Source organism: Oncorhynchus kisutch, linkage group LG17 (genome assembly GCF_002021735.2).
Source record: "Oncorhynchus kisutch isolate 150728-3 linkage group LG17, Okis_V2, whole genome shotgun sequence".
NCBI classification, from domain to species: Eukaryota; Metazoa; Chordata; class Actinopteri; order Salmoniformes; family Salmonidae; genus Oncorhynchus; species Oncorhynchus kisutch.
In genome coordinates this window covers 85,897,016-85,921,669 of record NC_034190.2, presented here as the reverse complement: position 1 = coordinate 85,921,669, position 24,654 = coordinate 85,897,016, and the positions used below count along the sequence as shown (strand labels likewise).

Sequence of the window (24,654 nt, the reverse complement as noted above, 5' to 3'; positions counted from 1 at the left end):
GTTTACTGAGGGATTAACACAACCTGTTTACTGAGGGATTAACAACCTGTTTACTGAGGGATTAACAACCTGTTTACTGAGGGATTAACACAACCTGTTTACTGAGGGATTAACACAACCTGGTTACTGAGGGATTAACACAACCTGGTTACTGAGGGATTAACAACCTGTTTACTGAGGGATTAACAACCTGTTTACTGAGGGATTAACAACCTGTTTACTGAGGGATTAACAACCTGTTTACTGAGGGATTAACAACCTGTTTACTGAGGGATTAACAACCTGTTTACTGAGGGATTAACACAACCTGTTTACTGAGGGATTAACAACCTGTTTACTGAGGGGATTAACACAACCTGGTTACTGAGGGATTAACAACCTGTTTACTGAGGGATTAACAACCTGTTTACTGAGGGATTAACACAACCTGTTTACTGAGGGATTAACAACCTGTTTACTGAGGGATTAACAACCTGTTTACTGAGGGATTAACACAACCTGTTTACTGAGGGATTAACAACCTGTTTACTGAGGAATTAACACAACCTGTTTACTGAGGGATTAACAACCTGTTTACTGAGGGATTAACACAACCTGGTTACTGAGGGATTAACAACCTGTTTACTGAGGGATTAACACTGAGGGTAACAACTTCAGGATTCAGAAAAATAAAACAAACGCCGTTGTTCTGTTTGTTGTTTAATCATTGTTTATCAAAGATTCTATAAAAATGAAACAATGAAAAAGTCAAGAAGCATGTTTGTTATCTTTCTAAGTGGAGTTAAAAATAAACAATATACATTTTAGGCTACATGTAATACGACAATACGAAACAACTGGTACAAAAATCTCCTTCATGATCCAATATCTACAGTGAGTTGAGTATCTTGATCTGATGGTGTGTGTGTGTGTATATGTATATATGTGTGTGTGTGTGGGGGGGGGGGGGGGGGGGTATCCTGATGAAGACCAATCATCAGCAAAGTGGGTGGAGGGTTTATGGTTTTTGATACACATAAAGTGACACTTTACATTCAGGTAACCAGACAGGCAGGTAACCAGATAGGCAGGTAACCAGACAGGTAGGTAACCAGACAGGCAGGTAACCAGACAGGCAGGTAACCAGACAGGCAGGTAACCAGATAGGCAGGTAACCAGACAGGCGGGTAACCAGACAGGCAGGTAACCAGACAGGTAGGTAACCAGACAGGCAGGTAACCAGACAGGTAAGTAACCAGACAGGCAGGTAACCAGACAGGTAAGTAACCAGACAGGTAGGTAACCAGACAGGTAGGTAACCAGACAGGTAGGTAACCAGACAGGCAGGTAACCAGACAGGCGGGTAACCAGACAGGCAGGTAACCAGACAGGCGGGTAACCAGACAGGCAGGTAACCAGACAGGCAGGTAACCAGACAGGTAAGTAACCAGACAGGTAGGTAACCAGACAGGTAAGTAACCAGACAGGTAGGTAACCAGACAGGCAACCAGACAGGCGGGTAACCAGATAGGCAGGTAACCAGACAGGCGGGTAACCAGACAGGCAGGTAACCAGATAGGCGGGTAACCAGACAGGCAGGTAACCAGACAGATAGGTAACCAGACAGGCAGGTAACCAGATAGGCGGGTAACCAGACAGGCAGGTCAGACAGGCAGGTAACCAGACAGATAGGTAACCAGACAGGCAGGTAACCAGATAGGCAGGTAACCAGACAGGCAGGTAACCAGACAGGTAGGTAACCAGACAGGCAGGTAACCAGACAGGTAGGTAACCAGATAGGCGGGTAACCAGACAGGCGGGTAACCAGACAGGCAGGTCAGACAGGTAGGTAACCAGACAGGCAGGTAACCAGACAGGCAGGTAACCAGACAGGCGGGTAACCAGACAGGCAGGTAACCAGACAGGTAGGTAACCAGACAGGCAGGTAACCAGACAGGTAAGTAACCAGACAGGCAGGTAACCAGACAGGTAAGTAACCAGACAGGTAGGTAACCAGACAGGTAGGTAACCAGACAGGTAGGTAACCAGACAGGCAGGTAACCAGACAGGCGGGTAACCAGACAGGCAGGTAACCAGACAGGCAGGTAACCAGACAGGTAAGTAACCAGACAGGTAGGTAACCAGACAGGTAAGTAACCAGACAGGTAGGTAACCAGACAGGCAACCAGACAGGCGGGTAACCAGATAGGCAGGTAACCAGACAGGCGGGTAACCAGACAGGCAGGTAACCAGATAGGCGGGTAACCAGACAGGCAGGTAACCAGACAGATAGGTAACCAGACAGGCAGGTAACCAGATAGGCGGGTAACCAGACAGGCAGGTCAGACAGGCAGGTAACCAGACAGATAGGTAACCAGACAGGCAGGTAACCAGATAGGCAGGTAACCAGACAGGCAGGTAACCAGACAGGTAGGTAACCAGACAGGCAGGTAACCAGACAGGTAGGTAACCAGATAGGCGGGTAACCAGACAGGCGGGTAACCAGACAGGCAGGTCAGACAGGTAGGTAACCAGACAGGCAGGTAACCAGACAGGCAGGTAACCAGACAGGTAGGTAACCAGACAGGCAGGTAACCAGACAGGTAGGTAACCAGACAGGCAGGTAACCAGACAGGTAGGTAACGAGACAGGCAGGTAACCAGACAGGTAGGTAACGAGACAGGCAGGTAACCAGACAGGTAGTCCCAAACAGCACCCTGTTCCCCATGAACCTGAAATCCAGAACCTGTTTTGTGCTTAACATTCCACTCCTTGTATTTTTGTGTCATTCCCAAACATTGTTTTGGCATGATAAGGACAAACAGACTGTATTTCTCCACACACACACACACACACACACACACACACACACACACACACACACACACACACACACACACACACACACACACACACACCAAAGTTATACCCCTGAGTCAAATACATTTAAACGAGTAAAATTAGACACTATATATAATTTCATAAAAATAAAAAAAAATGAATTAAGGCCAAAATATATGCAATGCTTTTACATAATATAAGATAAATAGCTCTAAAAGATGTGTTAATAAACATTGTTTCAGAAGCTATATCGAGTTATGTACCATTTCTATTTACATACATAAATAAAAACACAAAAACAAACTAGATGTAATTTGCATAAAACAGAACCTAAACTATGGTTATTGTTGTTCGCCTATTGAAATTGAACTTCAGTTCATTAAAATAAATAGCTAGCCAGCTACCCTGTTGCTCAAAGCTAACGTTATAAGCAGCCAGCTAGCTTCATCTGGCTAGGGAGGCTCGACTGGACCGGGTTATGTGTTGTGAATCTAGCCACAATAAGAATTAGGCACAATAGTGGAATTTGCAGGTGGCCATCAAAATAAAAGTATGTCATTGACAGTGATGCAAATGAATACAAATAGTAGAATTATGCCACACTTTTATTTTGAAGGCTAACTGCAAAGTCCACTATTGTGGATAATCCTTATTGTGGCTAGCTTCACATAGATGGGTCCGACCACCATTAATCAAATAAGAGCTGTCTTATAAATTAGGGTTATTTTAGATGCTGACACGTAGCTATATAGCTAGCTAACTATAGCTACTGAAACAGATGTTGTTTTGCTATGTTTTTGGGGAAGCACATTGTTTGTCTCCATGAGCTAGCTAGCTTTTTATTTTATGACCAGCCCTGTAGGTGAGCGAGACAACTTTACCAGCGTCATAGCAGGCGTATCGATGAATCGTTGTGACATATGAAATACGTGTGATGCTGTAATCAATGTGTAAAAACTAAAAACAAATATGAACGCGTTAAATGTATTATGTGACGTTCAGGTCCTGATTGGTCAACAAGCTTATTTGACACTCAGTGTTATTTGATGTGTATCTTTTTCGACACGCAAAGACCCAAATGGCGTTCCATAGAAATCTTGGTTGAGAATGAAACAACTGAACAAACAGCGAAACAGCACAGCAAGTACATTAATTAAATAGGTTTTTTGATTATGTTTACCTGGTAATTGGGACATACGTCAATGCCAACAAAATAACTTTTTGGTCAGTGTGTTGTGTGTATGTGTGTAACCTTTATTTAACTAGGCAAGTTAGTTAAGAACAAATTCTTATTTACAATGACGGCCCGGACGACGCTGGGTCAATTGTGCGCCGCCCCTATGGGACTCCCAATCACGGCCAGATGTGATACAGCCTGGATTCGAACCAGGGACTGTACATCTGACCAACATGCCCTCTAAATACACCTCTTCCGTCTTCAACCAGGATCTCAGCGATCACTGCCTCATTGCCTGCATCCGTAATGGGTCCGTGGTCAAATGACCACCCCTCATCACTGTCAAACGCTCCCTAAAACACTTCAGCGAGCAGGCCTTTCTAATTGACCTGGCACGAGTATCCTGGAAGGATATCCACCTCATCCCGTCTGTAGAGGATGCCTGGTTGCTCTTCAAAAGTGCTTTCCTCTCCATCTTAAATAAGCATGCCCCATTCAAATGTAGAACTAAGAACAGATATAGCCCTTGGTTCACCCCAGACTTGTCTGCCCTTGATCAGCACAAAAACATCCTGTGGCGTTCTGCATTAGCATCGAACAGTCCCCGCGATATGCAACATTTCAGGGAAGTCAGGAACCATTATACACAGTCAGTTAGGAAAGCAAAGGCTAGCTTTTTCAAACAGACATTTGCATCCTGTAGCACTAATTCCAAAAAGGTTCTGGGACACTGTAAAGTCCATGGAGAATAAGAGCACCTCCTCCCAGCTGCCCACTGCCCTGAGGATAGGAAACACTATCAATACCGATAAATCTACGATAATCGATCATTTCAATAAGCATTTTTCCATGGCTGGCCATGCTTTCCACCTGGCTACCCCTACCCCGGCCAACATCTCAGCACCCCCTGCATCAACTTGCCCAACCCCCCCCCACCCCCCAAATCCAGACAGCTGATGTTCTGAAAGAGCTGCAAAATCTGGATCCCTACAAATCAGCTGGGCTAGACAATCTGTACCCTCTCTTTCTAAAATGATCCGCTGAAATTGTTGCAACCCCTATTACCAGTCTATTCAACCTCTCTTTCGTATTGTCTCAGATCCCCAAAGATTGGAAAGCTGCCAGGGTCATCCCCCTCTTCAAAGGGGGAGACACTCACGACCCAAACTGTTACAGACCTATATCCATCCTGCCCTGCCTATCATTTCTAAAATCTTCGAAAGATAATAAACAGATCACTGACCATCTCGAATCCCACCGTACCTTCTCCGCTGTGCAATCTGGTTTCCGAGCTGATCATGGGTGTACCTCAGCCACGCTCAAGGTCCTAAACGATATCATAACCACCATCTATAAAAGACTGTGCAGCCATCTTCATTGACCTGGCCAAGGCTTTCGACTCTGTCAATCACTGCATTCTTATCGGCAGACTCACAGCCTTGGTTTCTCAAATTATTGCCTCGCCTGGTTCACCGACTACTTCTCAGATAGAGTTCAGTGTGTCAAATCGGAGGGCCTGTTGTCCGAACCTCTGGCAGTCTTTATGGGGGTGCCACAGGGTTCAATTCTCAGGCTGACTCTTTTCTCTGTATATATCAATGATGTTGCTCGTGCTGCTGGTGATTCTCTGATCCACCTCTATGCAGACGACACCATTCTGTATACTTCTGGCCCTTCTTTGGACACTGTGTTAACTAAAGTCCAAACGAGCTTCAACGCCATACAACTCTCCTTCCGTGGCCCCCAACTGCTTTTAAATGCTAGTAAAACTAAATGCATGCTCTTCAACCGATCACTGCCTGCACCTGCCCGCCCGTCCAGCATCACTACTCTGGACGGTTCTGACTTAGAATATGTGGACAATTACAAATACCTAGGTGTCTGGTTAGACTGTAAACTCTCCTTCCAGACTCACATTAAGCATCTCCAATACAAAATTAAATCTAGAATCGACTTACTATTCGCAACAAAGCTTCCTTCACTCTTGCCGCCAAACATACACTCGTAAAACTGACTATCCTACCTATCCTTGACTTCAGCGAGGTAAAAAATAGCCCCCAACACTCTACTCAGCACACTGGATGTAGTCTATCACAGTGCCATCTGTTTTTATCATCAAAGCCCCATATACCACCCACCACTGAGACCTGTATGCTCTCGTTGGCTGGCCCTTACTACATATCCGTCGCCAAACCCACTGGCTCCAGGTCATCTATAAGTCTTTGCTAGGTAAAGCCCCGCCTTATCTCAGCTAACTGGTTACCATAGCAACGCCCACCCATAGCACACGCTCCAGCAGGTATATATATCACTGGTCATCCCCAAAGCCAACACTTCCATTGACCACCTTTCCTTCCAGGTCTCTGCTGCCAATGACTGGAACGAATTGCAAAAATCTCTGAGGCTGGAGTCTTATATCTCCCCCTCTAATTTTAAGCATCAGCTGTCAGAGCAGCTTACCAATCACTGTACCTGTACACAGCCCATCTGTAAATATACACCCAACTACCTCATCCCCATATTATTACTTACCCTCTTGCTCTTTTGCTCCCCAGTATCTCTACTTGCACATCATCATCTGCACATCTATCACTCCAGTGTTAATGCTAAATTGTAATTATTTCACCATTAGGGCCTATTTATTGCCTACCTCCCTACATTTGCACAAATTGTACATAGATTTTTCTTTTGTGTTACTGACTGTGGGTTTGTTTATGTGTAACTCAGTTTATGTGTAACTCAGCTAACTGGTTGTTTGTGTCGCACTGCTTTGCTTTATTCTTGGCCTGGTCGCTGTTGTAAATGAGAACTTGTTCTCAACTACCTGGTTAAATAAAGGTGTTCTCAACTACCTGGTTAAATAAAGGTGTTCTCAACTAGCCTACCTGGTTAAATAAAGGTGTTCTCAACTAGCCTACCTGGTTAAATAAAGGTGTTCTCAACTAGCCTACCTGGTTAAATAAAGGTGTTCTCAACTAGCCTACCTGGTTAAATAAAGGTGAAATAAAAAAATACAAGAAATAAAAAGTGACACCTCTTTCACTGAGACCTCTGCGTCCATTAACTATTTAAACTGTACTATCATTATATTTGACCTTTATTTAACTAGGCAAGTCAGTTAAAAACAAATTCTTATTTCCAATGACTGCCTAGGAACAGTGGGTTAACTGCCTTGTTCAGGGGCAGAACGACAGATTTGTACCTTGTCAGCTCAGGGGTTTGAACTTGCAAGCTTCTGTTTACTAGTCCAACACTCTAACCACTAGGCTACGCTGCTGCCCCATTTAAGAATGCTTAAAAAAGGCTGCAAAAAAAAATTGGGGCAAGGAAAATATCAGATATCGGTATCGGCCAAAAATGTCATATCGGTGCATCACTAATCGGTAGCCAAACCCACTGGCTCCATGTCATCTACAAGACTGCTAGGTAAAGTCCCCCCTTATCTCAGCTCGCTGGTCACCATAGCATCTCCCACCTGTAGCACACGCTCCAGCAGGTATATCTCTCTAGTCACCCCCAAAACCAATTATTTCTTTGGCCGCCTCTCCTTCCAGTTCTCTGCTGCCAATGACTGGAACGAACTACAAAAATCTCTGAAACTGGAAACACTTATCTCCCTCACTAGCTTTAAGCACCAACTGTCAGAGCAGCTCACAGATTACTGCACCTGTACATAGCCCACCTATAATTTAGCCCAAACAACTACCTCTTTCCCTACTGTATTTAATTTATTTTGCTCCTTTGCACCCCATTATTTTTATTTCTACTTTGCACATTCTTCCATTGCAAAACTACCATTCCAGTGTTTTACTTGCTATATTGTATTTACTTTGCCATCATGGCCTTTTTTGCCTTTACCTCCCTTCTCACCTCATTTGCTCACATTGTATATAGACTTGTTTATACTGTATTATTGACTGTATGTTTGTTTTACTCCATGTGTAACTCTGTGTTGTTGTATCTGTCGAACTGCTTTGTTTTATCTTGGCCAGGTCACAGTTGTAAATGAGAACTTGTTCTCAACTTGCCTACCTGGTTAAATAAAGGTGTTCTCAACTAGCCTACCTGGTTAAATAAAGGTGTTCTCAACTAGCCTACCTGGTTAAATAAAGGTGTTCTCAACTGGCCTACCTGGTTAAATAAAGGTGTTCGCAACTAGCCTACCTGGTTAAATAAAGGTGTTCTCAACTAGCCTACCTGGTTAAATAAAGGTGTTCTCAACTGGCCTACCTGGTTAAATAAAGGTGTTCTCAACTGGCCTACCTGGTAAAATAAAGGTGTTCTCAACTAGCCTACCTGGTTAAATAAAGGTGTTCTCAACTAGCCTACCTGGTTAAATAAAGGTGTTCTCAACTAGCCTACCTGGTTAAATAAAGGTGTTCTCAACTAGCCTACCTGGTTAAATAAAGGTGTTCTCAACTGGCCTACCTGGTTAAATAAAGGTGTTCTCAACTGGTCTACCTGGTTAAATAAAGGTGTTCTCAACTGGCCTACCTGGTTAAATAAAGGTGTTCTCAACTGGCCTACCTGGTTAAATAAAGGTGTTCTCAACTAGCCTACCTGGTTAAATAAAGGTGTTCTCAACTAGCCTACCTGGTTAAATAAAGGTGTTCTCAACTAGCCTACCTGGTTAAATAAAGGTGTTCTCAACTAGCCTACCTGGTTAAATAAAGGTGTTCTCAACTAGCCTACCTGGTTAAATAAAGGTGTTCTCAACTGGCCTACCTGGTTAAATAAAGGTGTTCTCAACTAGCCTACCTGGTTAAATAAAGGTGTTCTCAACTAGCCTACCTGGTTAAATAAAGGTGTTCTCAACTGGTCTACCTGGTTAAATAAAGGTGTTCTCAACTAGCCTACCTGGTTAAATAAAGGTGTTCTCAACTAGCCTACCTGGTTAAATAAAGGTGTTCTCAACTAGCCTACCTGGTTAAATAAAGGTGTTCTCAACTAGCCTACCTGGTTAAATAAAGGTGTTCTCAACTAGCCTACCTGGTTAAATAAAGGTGTTCTCAACTGGCCTACCTGGTTAAATAAAGGTGTTCTCAACTAGCCTACCTGGTTAAATAAAGGTGTTCTCAACTAGCCTACCTGGTTAAATAAAGGTGTTCTCAACTAGTCTACCTGGTTAAATAAAGGTGTTCTCAACTAGCCTACCTGGTTAAATAAAGGTGTTCTCAACTGGTCTACCTGGTTAAATAAAGGTGTTCTCAACTAGCCTACCTGGTTAAATAAAGGTGTTCTCAACTAGCCTACCTGGTTAAATAAAGGTGTTCTCAACTAGTCTACCTGGTTAAATAAAGGTGTTCTCAACTAGCCTACCTGGTTAAATAAAGGTGTTCTCAACTACCTGGTTAAATAAAGGTGTTCTCAACTAGCCTACCTGGTTAAATAAAGGTGTTCTCAACTAGCCTACCTGGTTAAATAAAGGTGTTCTCAACTAGCCTACCTGGTTAAATAAAGGTGTTCTCAACTAGCCTACCTGGTTAAATAAAGGTGTTCTCAACTAGCCTACCTGGTTAAATAAAGGTGTTCTCAACTAGCCTACCTGGTTAAATAAAGGTGTTCTCAACTGGCCTACCTGGTTAAATAAAGGTGTTCTCAACTAGCCTACCTGGTTAAATAAAGGTGTTCTCAACTAGCCTACCTGGTTAAATAAAGGTGTTCTCAACTAGCCTACCTGGTTAAATAAAGGTGTTCTCAACTAGCCTACCTGGTTAAATAAAGGTGTTCTCAACTAGCCTACCTGGTTAAATAAAGGTGTTCTCAACTAGCCTACCTGGTTAAATAAAGGTGTTCTCAACTGGCCTACCTGGTTAAATAAAGGTGTTCTCAACTGGTCTACCTGGTTAAATAAAGGTGTTCTCTACTAGCCTACCTGGTTAAATAAAGGTGTTCTCAACTAGCCTACCTGGTTAAATAAAGGTGTTCTCAACTAGCCTACCTGGTTAAATAAAGGTGTTCTCAACTAGCCTACCTGGTTAAATAAAGGTGTTCTCAACTAGCCTACCTGGTTAAATAAAGGTGTTCTCAACTAGCCTACCTGGTTAAATAAAGGTGTTCTCAACTAGCCTACCTGGTTAAATAAAGGTGTTCTCAACTAGCCTACCTGGTTAAATAAAGGTGTTCTCAACTAGCCTACCTGGTTAAATAAAGGTGTTCTCAACTAGCCTACCTGGTTAAATAAAGGTGTTCTCAACTAGCCTACCTGGTTAAATAAAGGTGTTCTCAACTGGCCTACCTGGTTAAATAAAGGTGTTCTCAACTGGCCTACCTGGTTAAATAAAGGTGTTCTCAACTAGCCTACCTGGTTAAATAAAGGTGTTCTCAACTAGCCTACCTGGTTAAATAAAGGTGTTCTCAACTAGCCTACCTGGTTAAATAAAGGTGTTCTCAACTGGCCTACCTGGTAAAATAAAGGTGTTCTCAACTAGCCTACCTGGTTAAATAAAGGTGTTCTCAACTGGCCTACCTGGTTAAATAAAGGTGTTCTCAACTAGCCTACCTGGTTAAATAAAGGTGTTCTCAACTAGCCTACCTGGTTAAATAAAGGTGACATAAATCAATCAATAAAAGATACAGTTACAACAGGAAACAGATTACAGGTGAATAAAAATGGTAAAACAACTTGTTCCCTCTACAAAATCAAAGCAGACTCATCATGTTATGTAGACGTCGTCAGCATGGCCATATACAGCCAGTGTTCAAACAGGTTGGTTGAGCATGGCTCTTGTAATGCCAGGGTAGTTGGTTCAATGTCTGGGACCACCCATATGTAAAATATATATGCACACACAGGTGACAAAGAAACGTGGCATATTATTATATATTATACAAGCTATTAGCCTGGATTCCAACCTGAAAGCAGTGTTAAGCATCTGTTATAATATGAATGGCAGTCAATCGTCGCAGCTGAAAGAAACCCTTTGTTATTGTGAGGTGCATCATTTTAGCAGTTTAAATGATCCTATCACCTCATCCCTGGAAATAAAAAAAAGCTCTGGATCCCAGGAAAACTAGTTGCTGCTTTCGCAACGGCTAATAAATACCAATACCAAATTTAAAACATCTAGCCTGGTCCCAGATTGGTTTGTGCTGTTTTGCTACTTTACACAGTACAAACAGACCTGGAACCAGACTATAGAATGTCAGCCTTTAAAACAACACAACAGACCTGGAACCAGACTATAGAATGTCAGCCTTTAAAACAACACAACAGACCTGGAACCAGGCTATAGAATATCAGCCTTTAAAACAACACAACCGACCTGTAACCAGGCTATAGAATGTCAGCCTTTAAAACAACACAACAGACCTTGTTCTTATTCCATTATTGTCGAGTCCCATGTCTACACCGTATACAGTACCAGTCAAAAAGGTTTTGGACACAGCAACACTGTCATCAAGGCAAACCAGTGGCTACTTTGAAGAATCTCAAATATAAAAATATATTTTGATTTGTTTAACACGTTTTGTTGGGGGGTGGGGGGGGGGGGGTTACTACATGATTCCATATGTGTTATTTCATAGTTTTGATGTCTTCACTATTATTCTACAATTTAGAAAATTGTTTTAAAAAATAAAGAAAAACCCTGGAATAAGTAGGTGTTCTAAAACTGTTGACTGGTAATGTAGATACATGGGGCGTATAAGCACTCATAACACCTTTATAAGCACTCATAACACCTTTATAAGCACTCATAACACCTTTATAAGCACTCATAACACCTTTATAAGCACTCTTCAATCTGTAAAATCTAAGACGAGAATGAAAAAATGGAATTCATTAATAAAAACACTCATTACATTCTGTTCTGGGTTGTTTTTTTCAACCCCTGAACTGAATTGACCCCAGCCAGGCAAGGAACAGGAAGTGATGAAGTTCAGGGTTAATCTACTGTTAACTGTCTTGTTGTTGAAGACAACAGAACATTGGGTCTACAAACACAGTAACTGTTTAGTCTACTTTATGGCTGGCTGCTCAGACTGGTTTTCCCTTGGGACACTTTAAAAGCATACTACTGCACAACACTCATCTCTATACAACATGTCTACCAATGAAAAGTGCTGCACTATCATGTATCCCAAATGGCAACGTATTTCCAATATACTGCACTCCAGTGGTATCCAGATGTGCACCATTTAGGGAATAGGTTGCTATTTGGGATACACAGACAGTTAATCTTGCTGTTTCAACACAGAATAATGGCATCCCTTTCTGTTTTGCAGAGTGCTGAGGTCTCATCATACATACATACAAATAATGGTTTTTAATTGAATATTTGTGGCTTTCTGAACACATCATCTGTTGTTTCATTGAAACAATATTCCCCAACTCCTGTTTCCTTTTCTATGATAAAGACCATCTTACTGCCAGGATTTTTGGAACCTTCCTGCCAGGATTTCTGGAACCTTACTGCCAGGATTTTTGGAATCTTACTGCCAGGAATTCTGGAACCTTACTGCCAGGAATTCTGGAACCTTACTGCCAGGAATTCTGGAACCTTACTGCCAGGAATTCTGGAAAACCTGGGGACTGGAATTTTGCAAATCCTAGACTAAACTAAGACCTTTGACCACGACTCTGTGATTGATGGACGGGGCCATGCATAGTATGTGGAGGCTCCACCCCAGTCCTCTGATAGGCCTTACGTCGTGTTCCAGATGAACTACATTGCAGACTGACTGATCTACAAATAACCTTGTGTCTTAAACAATTACTAGGAGCTAGGGTCTAGGAGCTAGGGTCTAGGAGCTAGGGTCTAGGAGCTAGGGTCTAGGAGACAGAGTCTAGGAGCCAGGGTCTAGGAGCTAGTGTTTAGGAGCTAGGGTCTAGGAGCTAGGGTCTAGGAGCCAGGGTCTAGGAGCCAGGGTCTAGGAGCCAGGGTCTAGGAGCCAGGGTCTAGGAGCCAGGGTCTAGGAGCCAGGGTCTAGGGTCTAGGAGCCAGGGTCTAGGAGCCAGGGTCTAGGAGCTAGGGTCTAGGAGCCAGGGTCTAGGAGCCAGTTATATCCTTCCTGTTTGGCCCTGTCCGGGGGTGTCCTCGGATGGGGCCACAGTGTCTCCTGACCCCTCCTGTCTCAGCCTCCAGTATTTATGCTGCAGTAGTTTGTTATATCTGGAGTACTTCTCCTGTCCTATTCGGTGTCCTGTGTGAATCTAAGTGTGCGTTCTCTAATTCTCTCCTTCTCTCTTTCTTTCTCTCTCTCGGAGGACCTGAGCCCTAGGACCATGCCCCAGGATTACCTGACATGACTCCTTGCTGTCCCCAGTCCATCTGACCGTGCTGCTGCTCCAGTTTCAACTGTTCTGCCTTATTATTATACGACCATGCTGGTCATTTATGAACATTTGAACATCTTGGCCATGTTCTGTTATAATCTCCACCCGGCACAGCCAGAAGAGGACTGGCCACCCCACATAGCCTGTTTCCTCTCTAGGTTTCTTCCTAGGTTTTGGCCTTTCTAGGGAGTTTTTCCTAGCCACCGTGCTTCTACACCTGCATTGCTTGCTGTTTGGGGTTTTAGGCTGGGTTTCTGTACAGCACTTTGAGATATCAGCTGATGTACGAAGAGCTATATAAATAAATTTGATTTGATTTGATTTGAGCTAGGGTCTAGGAGCTAGGGTCTAGGAGCCAGGGTCTAGGGAAGGGCCTCCCAAACTCGGTCCTCAGGATCCTAAAGGAAGCACGTTTTGGTTTTTGCCCTGGCACTACACAGTGGAATGAAATACTAATTGAACCATAACGCTTTGATCATTTGAATCAGTGTAGTGTTAGGGCACAAACCAAAACGTGCACCCCATTGGGATCCCGAGGACAGAGTTTGGGAAATGCTGGTCTAGTGGTTGGTTTTGGACTCAGCCCAGTCACAAGTCCTCCTCCATGCTGAAGCTGCTCTTGCCTAGCAGTGTAAAGGGTAGGGTCCTTTAACTCAAGTCACAAGTCCTCCTCCATGCTGAAGCTGCTCCTACGGCTGGAGGTCTTGGAGACTCCTGGGGAGATGGAGGAGAGCAGGGGCTCTCGGGCCCACACCGGGGACATCCCTATCCCCCCATGGTCCATCAAGATGTCCCCAAGACCCATGTCCGGTAGCAGGGAGGAGTGGAAGGCTGCGGCAGACGGGTCGTCCAGCTCAGAGAAGCCCAGAGGAGAAGCCATGTTCATCAGGCCAACCGGTGAGGCCGAGGGGGGTGGAGACAGAAAGGAGGGGGAGGTGGCCTGAAGGCCTGGGCCACCACTCAGGGAGAGGAGGGTCTTGGAGAGGGCGTCACCCGTGCTGGGGTCCAGGGATTGTGATAGGCTGAGGTGTGAGGAGGAGGAGCCCTGGGAGGAGGAGGCGGGGGTGGAGAGGCCGTGGAGGCAGGCCTGCATCTCTAGCTCCTGTAGAGAGATACAACAACGGTCGACACTTCAGTTTAGTTCATGAGACCATTTTTAAAACAATTTGCTTCATGCCTAAGAACAGCCCTTAGCTGTGCATTACTCATGATAATGCATCGATTCTCATGCCTTAATGCTTAATTAATGTACAGTAGAAATAGTAGAGGCCCTAGCACACAGCCCTGGGGGACGCCACAGATTATTGATTTCGCCTGAGGCAATTTACTTCTAGCACTTCCAAAGAAACAAGATCATTCCAACATCACACGTAAGTAACTACCAGCCTTCCTTGCAGCATACTGATTGACTACCAGCCTTCCTTGCAGCATACTGATTGACTACCAGCCTTCCTTGCAGCATACTGATTGACTACCAGCCTTCCTTGCAGCATACTGATTGACTACCAGCCTTCCTTGCAGCATACTGATTGCCTGTTTGACTTTATTGTCCTAACCTGTATACGTAGCAGTAGGCTGCGGTTGCTGTGCTCCAGTTTCCTCTGTCTGGTCTCCACCTCCTTGGCTCTCTGCTGCTCCTTCTGCAGCCTCCTAATGTAGTCCACAGACGCCTTCAGGATGGTGCCCTTGTTCCAACGCGTCTCCCTGTCTCCGTAGCAGGGGGGTCAGTGAGGAGAAAGGAACAGTGGCATGATTAGATACTATGTTGTAGCAGGGGGGGGGGGTCAGTGAAGAGAAAGGAACAGCGGCATGATTAGATACTATGTTGTAGCAGGGGGGGTCAGTGAGGAGAAAGTATCTAATCATGCCGCTGTTCCTTTCTCCTCACTGACCCCCCCTGCTACAACATAGTATCTAATCATGCCGCTGTTCCTATGTTGTAGCAGGGGGGGTCAGTGAGGAGAAAGGAACAGCGAGATGATTAAATACGAATAGTAGCGGGGGGGTGCATTGAGGAGAATGGAACAGTGACATTGCAGTTAACGGTTTAAGCACCTATAGGTAATCTATATAGGTTGTTCAATCTACAGTCTGTCATGATTGAACAATCATGCACTTGGGAACGGCAAATGTGTTATCTGCTATAAGTCATTTCTGTCCATAGGAAATCACAGGTCACTAGGTTTGGGTAAGTAAGGGTCAGGGGTAATTTCTGTCCATTGGGTTCTATGGAGATCGAATCCCCGAGCTGACAAGGTAAAAAATCTGTCATTCTGCCCCTGAACAAGGCAGTTAAACCCACTGTTCTTAGGCCATCATTGAAAATAAGAATATGTTCTTATTAACTGACTTGCCTGGTTAAATAAAGGTAAAATAAAGAAGTGAATAACTCAACGGACATTATGAAAGCTTAACCAAGTTTAATTCTTCTCAGAAGATCAATACAGCGTCATTTGACCAAAAATAATTTCACACAAACCCTGATATTTAGCCGTTCCTAAGAGGCTGAGTCTCCTCCTACCCATCTGTACAAACATCGTTCTTTACTGCTAGACAGGACACTAGTGATTACGGGCCATAAACTTTTATTCCTCCCTTAAGGTGACGGGTCACTAGTTTTGGGTTAGGGTAACTAAAGGTTAGGGTTCATTTCTGTCCATAGGAACTCACGGGTCACTAGATTTGGGTTAGGGTAACTAAAGGTTAGGGTTCATTTCTGTCCATAGGAACTCACGGGTCACTAGATTTGGGTTAGGGTAACTAAAGAATAGGGTTAATTTCTGTCCATAGGAACTCACGGGTCACTAGATTTAGGTTAGGGTAACTAAAGAATAGGGTTCATTTCTGTCTATAGGAACTCACGGGTCACTAGATTTGGGGATGAGAGCTCCCAGTTCCTTGATGCGATCGTTGATGTTGAACCTCCTCCGTCTCTCAACTAGGAGAAGAACCGCATGCAACATGTCATCATTATCAGCCAAGGTGCTGTTAAAAATGTTAGACGTAATAAGATACATTTAACATACAGGTGCCCATTGGCAGTAAAGTATTAGTCTATACTCACTCTGGTTATGATTGTCCTTTTTCTGCCGCTCCTTCATCATAGCTTTAGCCTCCACCACTAGAAGATACAATTTAATATTGGAAGTTAATGATGAAGACATCTTGAAGCATAAAATACAAAGAGAAATAAAACAAATAAAAATTCATTCATTCATTACTTTATGCATGTTTAGAATGTTTTCCTCTTCCTGGATACACCTGGTCAGTCTATGTCAATGCCAGTAAAGTTGAAAAAAGGCCACATCCAAATGAAGAGCCCCTTGGATGAGTGAGGAAACGAATCAATTGGGTTCCCGATTTGAGCAGCGGGCTAAGGCACTGCATCTCAGTGCTAATGGCGTCACTACAGACTCACTGGTTTGAATCCAGGCTGTATCACACCTGGCCGTGATTGGGAGTCCCAATGGAGTGGCACACAATTAGCACAGCGTCGTCCGGGTTTAGCCTAGTGGTTAGAGCATCGGACTAGTAACCGGAAGGTTGCAAGTTCAAATCCCAGAGCTGACAAGGTACAAATCTGTCCTTCTGCCCCTGAACAGGCAGTTAACCCACTGTTCCTAAGCTGTCATTGTAAATAATATTTTGTTCTTAACTGACTTTTTAGAATGTAAAAAAATATCACATTTATATAAGTATTCAGACCCTTTACTCAGTACTTTGTTGAACCCTTTACTCAGTACTTTGTTGAAGCACCTTTGGCAGCGATTACAGCCTCATGTCTTCTTGGGTATGTTGCTAGAAGCTTGGCACACCTGTATTTGGGGAGTTTCTCCCATTCTTCTCTGCAGATCCTCTCAAGCTCTGTCAGGTTGGATGGGGAGCGTCGCTGCACAGCTATTTTCAGGTCCCTCCAGAGATGTTCGATCGGATTCAAGTCCAGGCTCTGGCTGGGACACTCAAGGACATTTAGAGACTTGTCCCGAAGCCACTCCTGCATTGTCTTGGCTGTGTGCTTAGGGTCGTTGTCCTGTTAGAAGGTGAACCTTCATCCCAGTCCGAGGTCGTGAGAGCATGTTTTCATCAAGGATTTCTCTGTACTTTGCTCCATTCATCTTTTCCTCGACCCTGACTAGTCTCCCAGTCCCTGCCGCTGAAAAACATCCCCACAGCATGATGCTGCCACCGCCATGCTTCACCATAGGGATGCTGCCAGGTTTCTAGGAAGAGTCTTGGTGGTTCCAAACTTCTTCCATTAGAGAATGATGAGGCCACTGTATTCTTGGGGACCTTCAATGCTGCAGAAATATTTTGGCACCCTTCCCCAGATCTGTGCCTCAACACAATCCTGTCTTGGAACTCTACGGACAATTCCTTCGACCTCATGGCTTGGTTTTTACTCTGACATGCACCTGTCAACTGTGAGACCTTATATAGACAGGTGTGTGCCTTTCCAAATCATGTCCAATCAATTGAATTTACCACAGGTGGACTCCAATCAAGTTGTAGAAACATCTCAAAGATGATCAATGGAAAAAGGATGCACCTGAGCTCAATTTCTAGTCTCATAGCAAAAGCTCTGAATACTTACGTAAATATATATAATACCGTATTCGTTTTTATTTTTAATACATTTCCAATCATTTCTAAAAAAACTTTTTTCATTTTCTCATTATGTGAAAAAGCTTTTTACCACCTGAGGAACAATGCCAAGGTTTCTCTCTCAGGCTGATACAGAGAGACTCATCCATGCTTTTATTACAAGCAGGCTTGACTACTGTAATGCTCTCCTGTCTGGTCTCCCCAAGAAAGCCATTGGTCAACTGCATAGCATACAGAATGCTGCAGCACGGGTACTGACCCAAGACCAGACAGAGAGCACACGTCACACTGGTGTTAAGTTCTCTGCGCTGCCTTGCCTGCCTGTGAGTTTTAGCATTAATTTGAAAGATTATTCTATTGGTTTTTAAATTGATTGTGCACCCCAACACATGTCAGACATGCTTTAAGTTATGTACCCAGTAGGTCCCTCAGGTCCTCTGGTATTTTAACTATCCCAAAGCCTCGGACCAGGAGGCATGGAGAGACAGCCTTTTAACTATTCCAAAGCCTAGGACCAAGAGGCATGGAGAGACAGCCTTTTAACTATCCCAAAGCCTCGGACCAGGAGGCATGGAGAGACAGCCTTTTAACTATCCCAAAGCCTAGGACCAAGAGGCATGGAGAGACAACCTTTTAACTATTCCAAAGCCTAGGACCAAGAGGCATGGAGAGACAGCCTTTTAACTATCCCAAAGCCAAGGACCAAGAGGCATGGAGAGACAGCCTTTTAACTATTCCAAAGCCTAGGACCAAGAGGCATGGAGAGACAGCCTTTTAACTATTCCAAAGTCTAGGACCAAGAGGCATGGAGAGGCAGCCTTTTAACTATCCCAAAGCCCAGGACCAAGAGGCATGGAGAGACAGCCTTTAGTTACTATTACCCCAGTCTTTAGTTACTATGCCCCCAGCCTTTAGTTACTATGCCCCCAGTCTTTAGTTACTATGCCCCCAGTCTTTAGTTACTATGCCCCCAGTCTTTAGTTACTATGCCCCCAGATTCTGGAATAGCCTGCCAGAGAACCTGTGGGGGACCAAGAGGCATGGAGAGACAGCCTCTAGTTATTCTGCTCCCAGTCTCTAGTTACTATGCCCCCAGCCTTTAGTTATTCTGCTCCCAGCCAGAGAACCTGTGGGGGACCAAGAGGCATGGAGAGACAGTCTCTAGTTACTATGCACTCAGTCTCTAGTTACTATGCCCCCAGCCTTTAGTTATTCTGCTCCCAGCCAGAGAACCTGAGGGGGACCAAGAGACATGGAGAGACAGCCTCTAGTTACTATGCTCCCAGCCTCTAGTTACTATGCCCCCAGTCTCTAGTTACTATGCCCCCAGTTTCTAGTTACTATGCCCCCAGTCTCTAGTTACTATGCCCCCAGTCTCTAGTTACTATGCCCCCAGTCTCTAGTTACTATGCCCCCAGTCTCTAGTTACTATGCCCCCAGTCTCTAGTTACTATGCCCCCAGTCTCTAGTTACTATGCCCCCAGTCTCTGGAACAACCAGCCAGAGAACCTGAGGGGGCTGAAACTGTGGACATATTTAAAAGAGATCTTAAAACACCTTTTTAACTTAGCTTTTCATTTTTTATCCTCTTGTGTTTATTGTGTAGTAAATATTTCATTTTTTATCCTCTTGTGTTTATTGTGTAGTAAATATTTCATTTTTTATCCTCGTGTTTATTGTGTAGTAAATATTTCATTTTTTATCCTCTTGTGTTTATTGTGTAGTAAATATTTCATTTTTTATTTTCATTGTTTCTTGTAAAGATTGTCTGAAATCATTCCATGTCTGAAATGTGCTGTGTAAATAAAGCTTGATTTGATGTTATGGAAAGAGCAGGTGTTCGTTCCTATTGTTTCGTACACTCAGTCTATATTACCAGAGATGAACTAGGAAGAGGGAATGACTGAGCGGAAGGCTGAGGCAGAGGTTTATATTGAGAAACATGACTATGGCTCTAAGGCTGAGGCAGAGGTTTATATTGAGAAACATGACTATGGCTCTAAGGCTGAGGCAGAGGTTTATATTGAGAAACATGACTATGGCTCTAATGCTGAGGCAGAGGTTTATATTGAGAAACATGACTATGGCTCTAATGCTGAGGCAGAGGTTTATATTGAGAAACATATGGACGAGGACTGATAGTTCAAGTTGTGACTGACTGGACAGGGGAAGTCTGGGTGAGCAATGCTGAGTAAGAACTTTAAAAAGAGAGAAAAATAGAGAGAGAGAATGAGAGCGAGAGAGCAAGATGGGGGAGGGAGAGAGATACAGAAAGACAGAAACAGAGCGAGACCGAGTAAGAGAGAGATAGACAGAGTAAGAGAGTGACAGAGACAGAAAGAGAGTAAGAGAGACAGAGAAAGAGACAGAGTAAGAGAGCGACAGAGACAGAAAGAGAGAGTAAGAGAGTAAGAGAGAGAGAGACAGCGTAAGAGAGCGACAGGCAGAAAGTTGAGAGACAGGGCGAAAGAGAGAGATAGAGAGACAGTTCAGAAACAGCTAGGGATTGAGTGTGATTTAGAGACCGGGCAGACAAGAGAAAGATAGAGATATGAGCGAGAGGGGGTACTGAAGGATAAAGGTGACAGAGAGGAATTATTTACCGGTACCAGTTAACTCAGTCTTGATGGTGTGCAGGTCAGCAGGACAGGAGTTGGAGACGGTGATGGTAGGAGCAGCCATCCCTCCACTGCTGAACACATCCAGCATGTTCACTGACACTGGCAGCTGCATACACAACAACAACAACAACTCATAAGGTGTAAACAACAACAACACTCATAAGGTGTAAACAACAACACTCATAAGGTGTAAACAACACTCAAAGTGTAAACAACAACAACACTCATAAGGTGTAAACAACAACAACACTCATAAGGTGTAAACAACAACAAGGATACAACAGCTTTTCGAGGTCATCAACAACTTCCCAAATGTACTACTCGGTCTACTTCCTCCCTCATCCAAGCAGAAGGCTTCAGCAGTAACAACAGAATGTGCTTTGATGTCAGAAGTCTCGGAGTCTCAACATACTAAAACATAACTCCAGTGATAATTTCCCTGGAATGTTGATCATGTGAATTCCAGACTCCGTCTAATGTCTACATATCAGACGAGGTTCGGGTTGCAAAATTCTGGTATCTTTCCTCAAATTCCCCTGGTTCTACAGAAATCCTGGTTGGAAAATAGATTCCTGGACTCAGGAGAGAATAAAGGGGAAATCTGGAAACATCCAACCAGGATTTCTGGAAGAAAATAAAAAACAGAATTTTGGGGGAAAGTTACTGGACTTTTTTTGCAACCCTAGCCAAGGTATAACACGGTAATGACCTCTCACCTCTCTCTCTGCCCAGTGGACAGGCTTCAACCTCTAATCACTCTACATTATATTCATCCAAAACAGCACAACCAGAAAGCAACCACTGACCGGTCGGTATAAATCACTAAATGTACAAACAAAATAACAGTAAATGTGAAAAGACAGAAGGAAAAACTAAAAACTCAACTCTCAATGTGAACAATACTTTGGGAGTCATAGAAAAAAACAGAACTCCATGGATGGACATGACACAAATCTTTAAATATACCTATGTTCCTTTAAAACTCCTTCCTCTTTGCCCATTGTCCCCACGGTGGCCATGCTTACAGAGTATTAACATACCATAGAAAAAACATTCGAATAAATCAATGTAGAAAACATAGAAAGCCGGCATTTTAATAAATACTGTGTTTAATAAATACTGTGTTTAATATATACTGTGTTTAATATATACTGTGTTTAATATATACTGTGTTTAATATATACTGTGTTTAATATATACTGTGTTTAATATATACTGTGTTTAATAAATACTGTGTTTAATATATACTGTGTTTAATATATACTGTGTTTAATATATACTGTGTTTAATATATACTGTGTTTAATAAATACTGTGTTTAATATATACTGTGTTTAATATATACTGTGTTTAATATATACTGTGTTTAATAAATACTGTGTTTAATATATACTGTGTTTAATAAATACTGTGTTTAATAAATACTGTGTTTAATAAATACTGTGTTTAATAAATACTGTGTTTAATAAATACTGTGTTTAATAAATACTGTGTTTAATAAATACTGTGTTTAATATATACTGTGTTTAATATATACTGTGTTTAATATATACTGTGTTTAATAAATACTGTGTTTAATAAATACTGTGTTTAATAAATACTGTGTTTAATAAATACTGTGTTTAATATATACTGTGTTTAATATATACTGTGTTTAATATATACTGTGTTTAATAAATACTGTGTTTAATATATACTGTGTTTAATAAATACTGTGTTTAATAAATACTGTGTTTAATATATACTGTGTCATTCAGCAGACGCCTTTATCCCGAGCGACTTACAGTCACGCGTGTGAACATCATAATGTTAGGGCTGGTGCTGGAGATGATGAATATGAAGCTGAACAACGGTGAAGTGTCCCTTTAACAGGCACCGCGCATAGTGTGCTAACTGTTTAACAGGCACCGCGCAGAGTGTGCTAACAGTTAACAGGCACCGTGCAGAGTGTGCTAACTGTTTAACAGGCACCGTGCAGAGTGTGCTAACTGTTTAACAGGCACCATGCAGAGTGTGCTAACAGTTTAACAGGCACCATGCAGAGTGTGCTAACAGTTTAACAGGCACCGCGCAGAGTGTGCTAACAGTTAACAGGCACCGTGCAGAGTGTGCTGTTTAACAGGCACCGTGCAGAGTGTGCTAACTGTTTAACAGGCACCATGCAGAGTGTGCTAACAGTTTAACAGGCACCATGCAGAGTGTGCTAACAGTTAACAGGCACCGCGCAGAGTGTGCTAACAGTTTAACAGGCACCATGCAGAGTGTGCTAACAGTTAACAGGCACCGCGCAGAGTGTGCTAACAGTTTAACAGGCACCATGCAGAGTGTGCTAACAGTTTAACAGGCACCGTGCAGAGTGTGCTAACTGTTTAACAGGCACCGTGCAGAGTGTGCTAACTGTTTAACAGGCACCATGCAGAGTGTGCTAACTGTTTAACAGGCACCGTGCAGAGTGTGCTAACTGTTTAACCGGCACCGCGCAGAATGTGCTAACAGTTAACAGGCACCGCGCAGAGTGTGCTAACAGTTTAACAGGCACCATGCAGAGTGTGCTAACTGTTTAACAGGCACTGTGCAGAGTGTGCTAACTGTTTAACCGGCACCGTGCAGAGTGTGCTAACAGTTTAACAGGCACTGTGCAGAGTGTGCTAACTGTTTAACCGGCACCGCGCAGAGTGTGCTAACAGTTAACAGGCACCGCGCAGAGTGTGCTAACAGTTTAACAGGCACCATGCAGAGTGTGCTAACTGTTTAACAGGCACTGTGCAGAGTGTGCTAACTGTTTAACCGGCACCGTGCAGAGTGTGCTAACAGTTTAACAGGCACCGTGCCTGTCAATATGACCAACATTATTTACTATTCACAACAGGATCAACAGAATACAGTAATAACCACGTTGTTAGCATGTCTATATCTCAGTTTCATTAACAGAATACAGTAATAACCACGTTGCTAGCATGTCTATATCTCAGTTTCATTAACAGAATACAGTAATAACCACGTTGCTAGCATGTCTATATCTCAGTTTCATTAACAGAATACAGTAATAACCACGTTGCTAGCATGTCTATATCTCAGTTTCATTAACAGAATACAGTAATAACCACGTTGCTAGCATGTCTATATCTCAGTTTCATTAACAGAATACAGTAATAACCACGTTGCTAGCATGTCTATATCTCAGTTTCATTAACAGAATACAGTAATAACCACGTTGTTAGCATGTCTATATCTCAGTTTCATTAACAGAATACAGTAATAACCACGTTGCTAGCATGTCTATATTTCAGTTTCATTAACAGAATACAGTAATAACCACGTTGCTAGCATGTCTATATCTCAGTTTCATTAACAGAATACAGTAATAACCACGTTGCTAGCATGTCTATATCTCAGTTTCAAGTTAAGATAGACCCTGTAGACAGCTACAATGTCAAAATCAATTCAGTGAGAATGTAAAACCTAAGCAAATCCAACAAAACTTAAAAAAAAACTTCTTATCTCATCTAACTACAAACAAATTCCACAGAACAACAATAATTTAGTTTACCTCAATCATCTTGTTTATTTTGTTATCATCATGCTGCTGCTGCTCCTGCAGAACAACCAGTATCCTCATCTTTCTCCCTCCGAACCAAACTGCTCTCACACTCAGCCGCTTCCCCTTTCTCTCAGAACAGGCGGTTGAGAAATGGGGAAACATGTTCAGGAGAGAAAAAACACCTCTCCTCTCTTTCTCTCCAGTCCACCGTTAGCTAACCTTTAGTCTTCTTAGTTGGCCAACTCTCTCCACATTCTTCACAGTTAAGCTATCAGCATTCTACACCCAGGCAGCCCCCCTCCCTATCCTCCTGCACCATGCTGACCCCACCCTACCCTGCTGTAACCCTGGCCTGCTCTGGCCCTGTTCTGGCTACTGTTAGCCATCTGTCACAAGTGTGTTTACTCTCACAGCCAGACTGGATTCCACTCTCTCGGAATAGACAATAGACATTCAACTGCCCCCCCCCCCCAAAAAAAAGAATTACGGACAAACAGAGATGCAGCTATCAATGTGTTGATAAGCCAATAAGAGCGAGGGTCAACTTTCAGTGAAGAGAGAAGAGGATTCCATTATTAACTATGTGTGTTTCACTTGAAGAAGTGGGCCAACAGATG

At 43.1% G+C, this 24,654-nt stretch overlaps 1 protein-coding gene across 5 annotated transcripts in view; it reads right to left on the bottom strand.

The window, feature by feature from the left end:
- Positions 1-10,604: 10,604 nt before the first annotated feature.
- The window catches only part of LOC109908392 (transcription factor E3-like), a 36,677-nt gene continuing 22,627 nt past the window's right edge, over positions 10,605-24,654 (bottom strand). The window contains exons 6-11 of one of the 5 annotated variants that reach the window (XR_004203757.1): positions 20,480-20,603; positions 16,339-16,395; positions 16,137-16,212; positions 14,831-14,999; positions 11,169-14,376; positions 10,605-11,121 (exon numbers count right to left, since the gene is read on the bottom strand). Coding sequence is in view for 4 of the 5 variants with exons in the window: in XM_031794868.1 (XP_031650728.1) it covers positions 13,933-14,376; positions 14,831-14,999; positions 16,137-16,212; positions 16,339-16,395; positions 20,480-20,603 (870 nt within the window). In the remaining variant the exon portion in view is untranslated. Of the gene's footprint in view, positions 14,377-14,830; positions 15,000-16,136; positions 16,213-16,338; positions 16,396-20,479; positions 20,604-24,654 lie in introns of all 5 variants that reach the window. The other 4 variants (XM_031794871.1, XM_031794870.1, XM_031794868.1 and 1 more) reach the window with 4 other exon arrangements.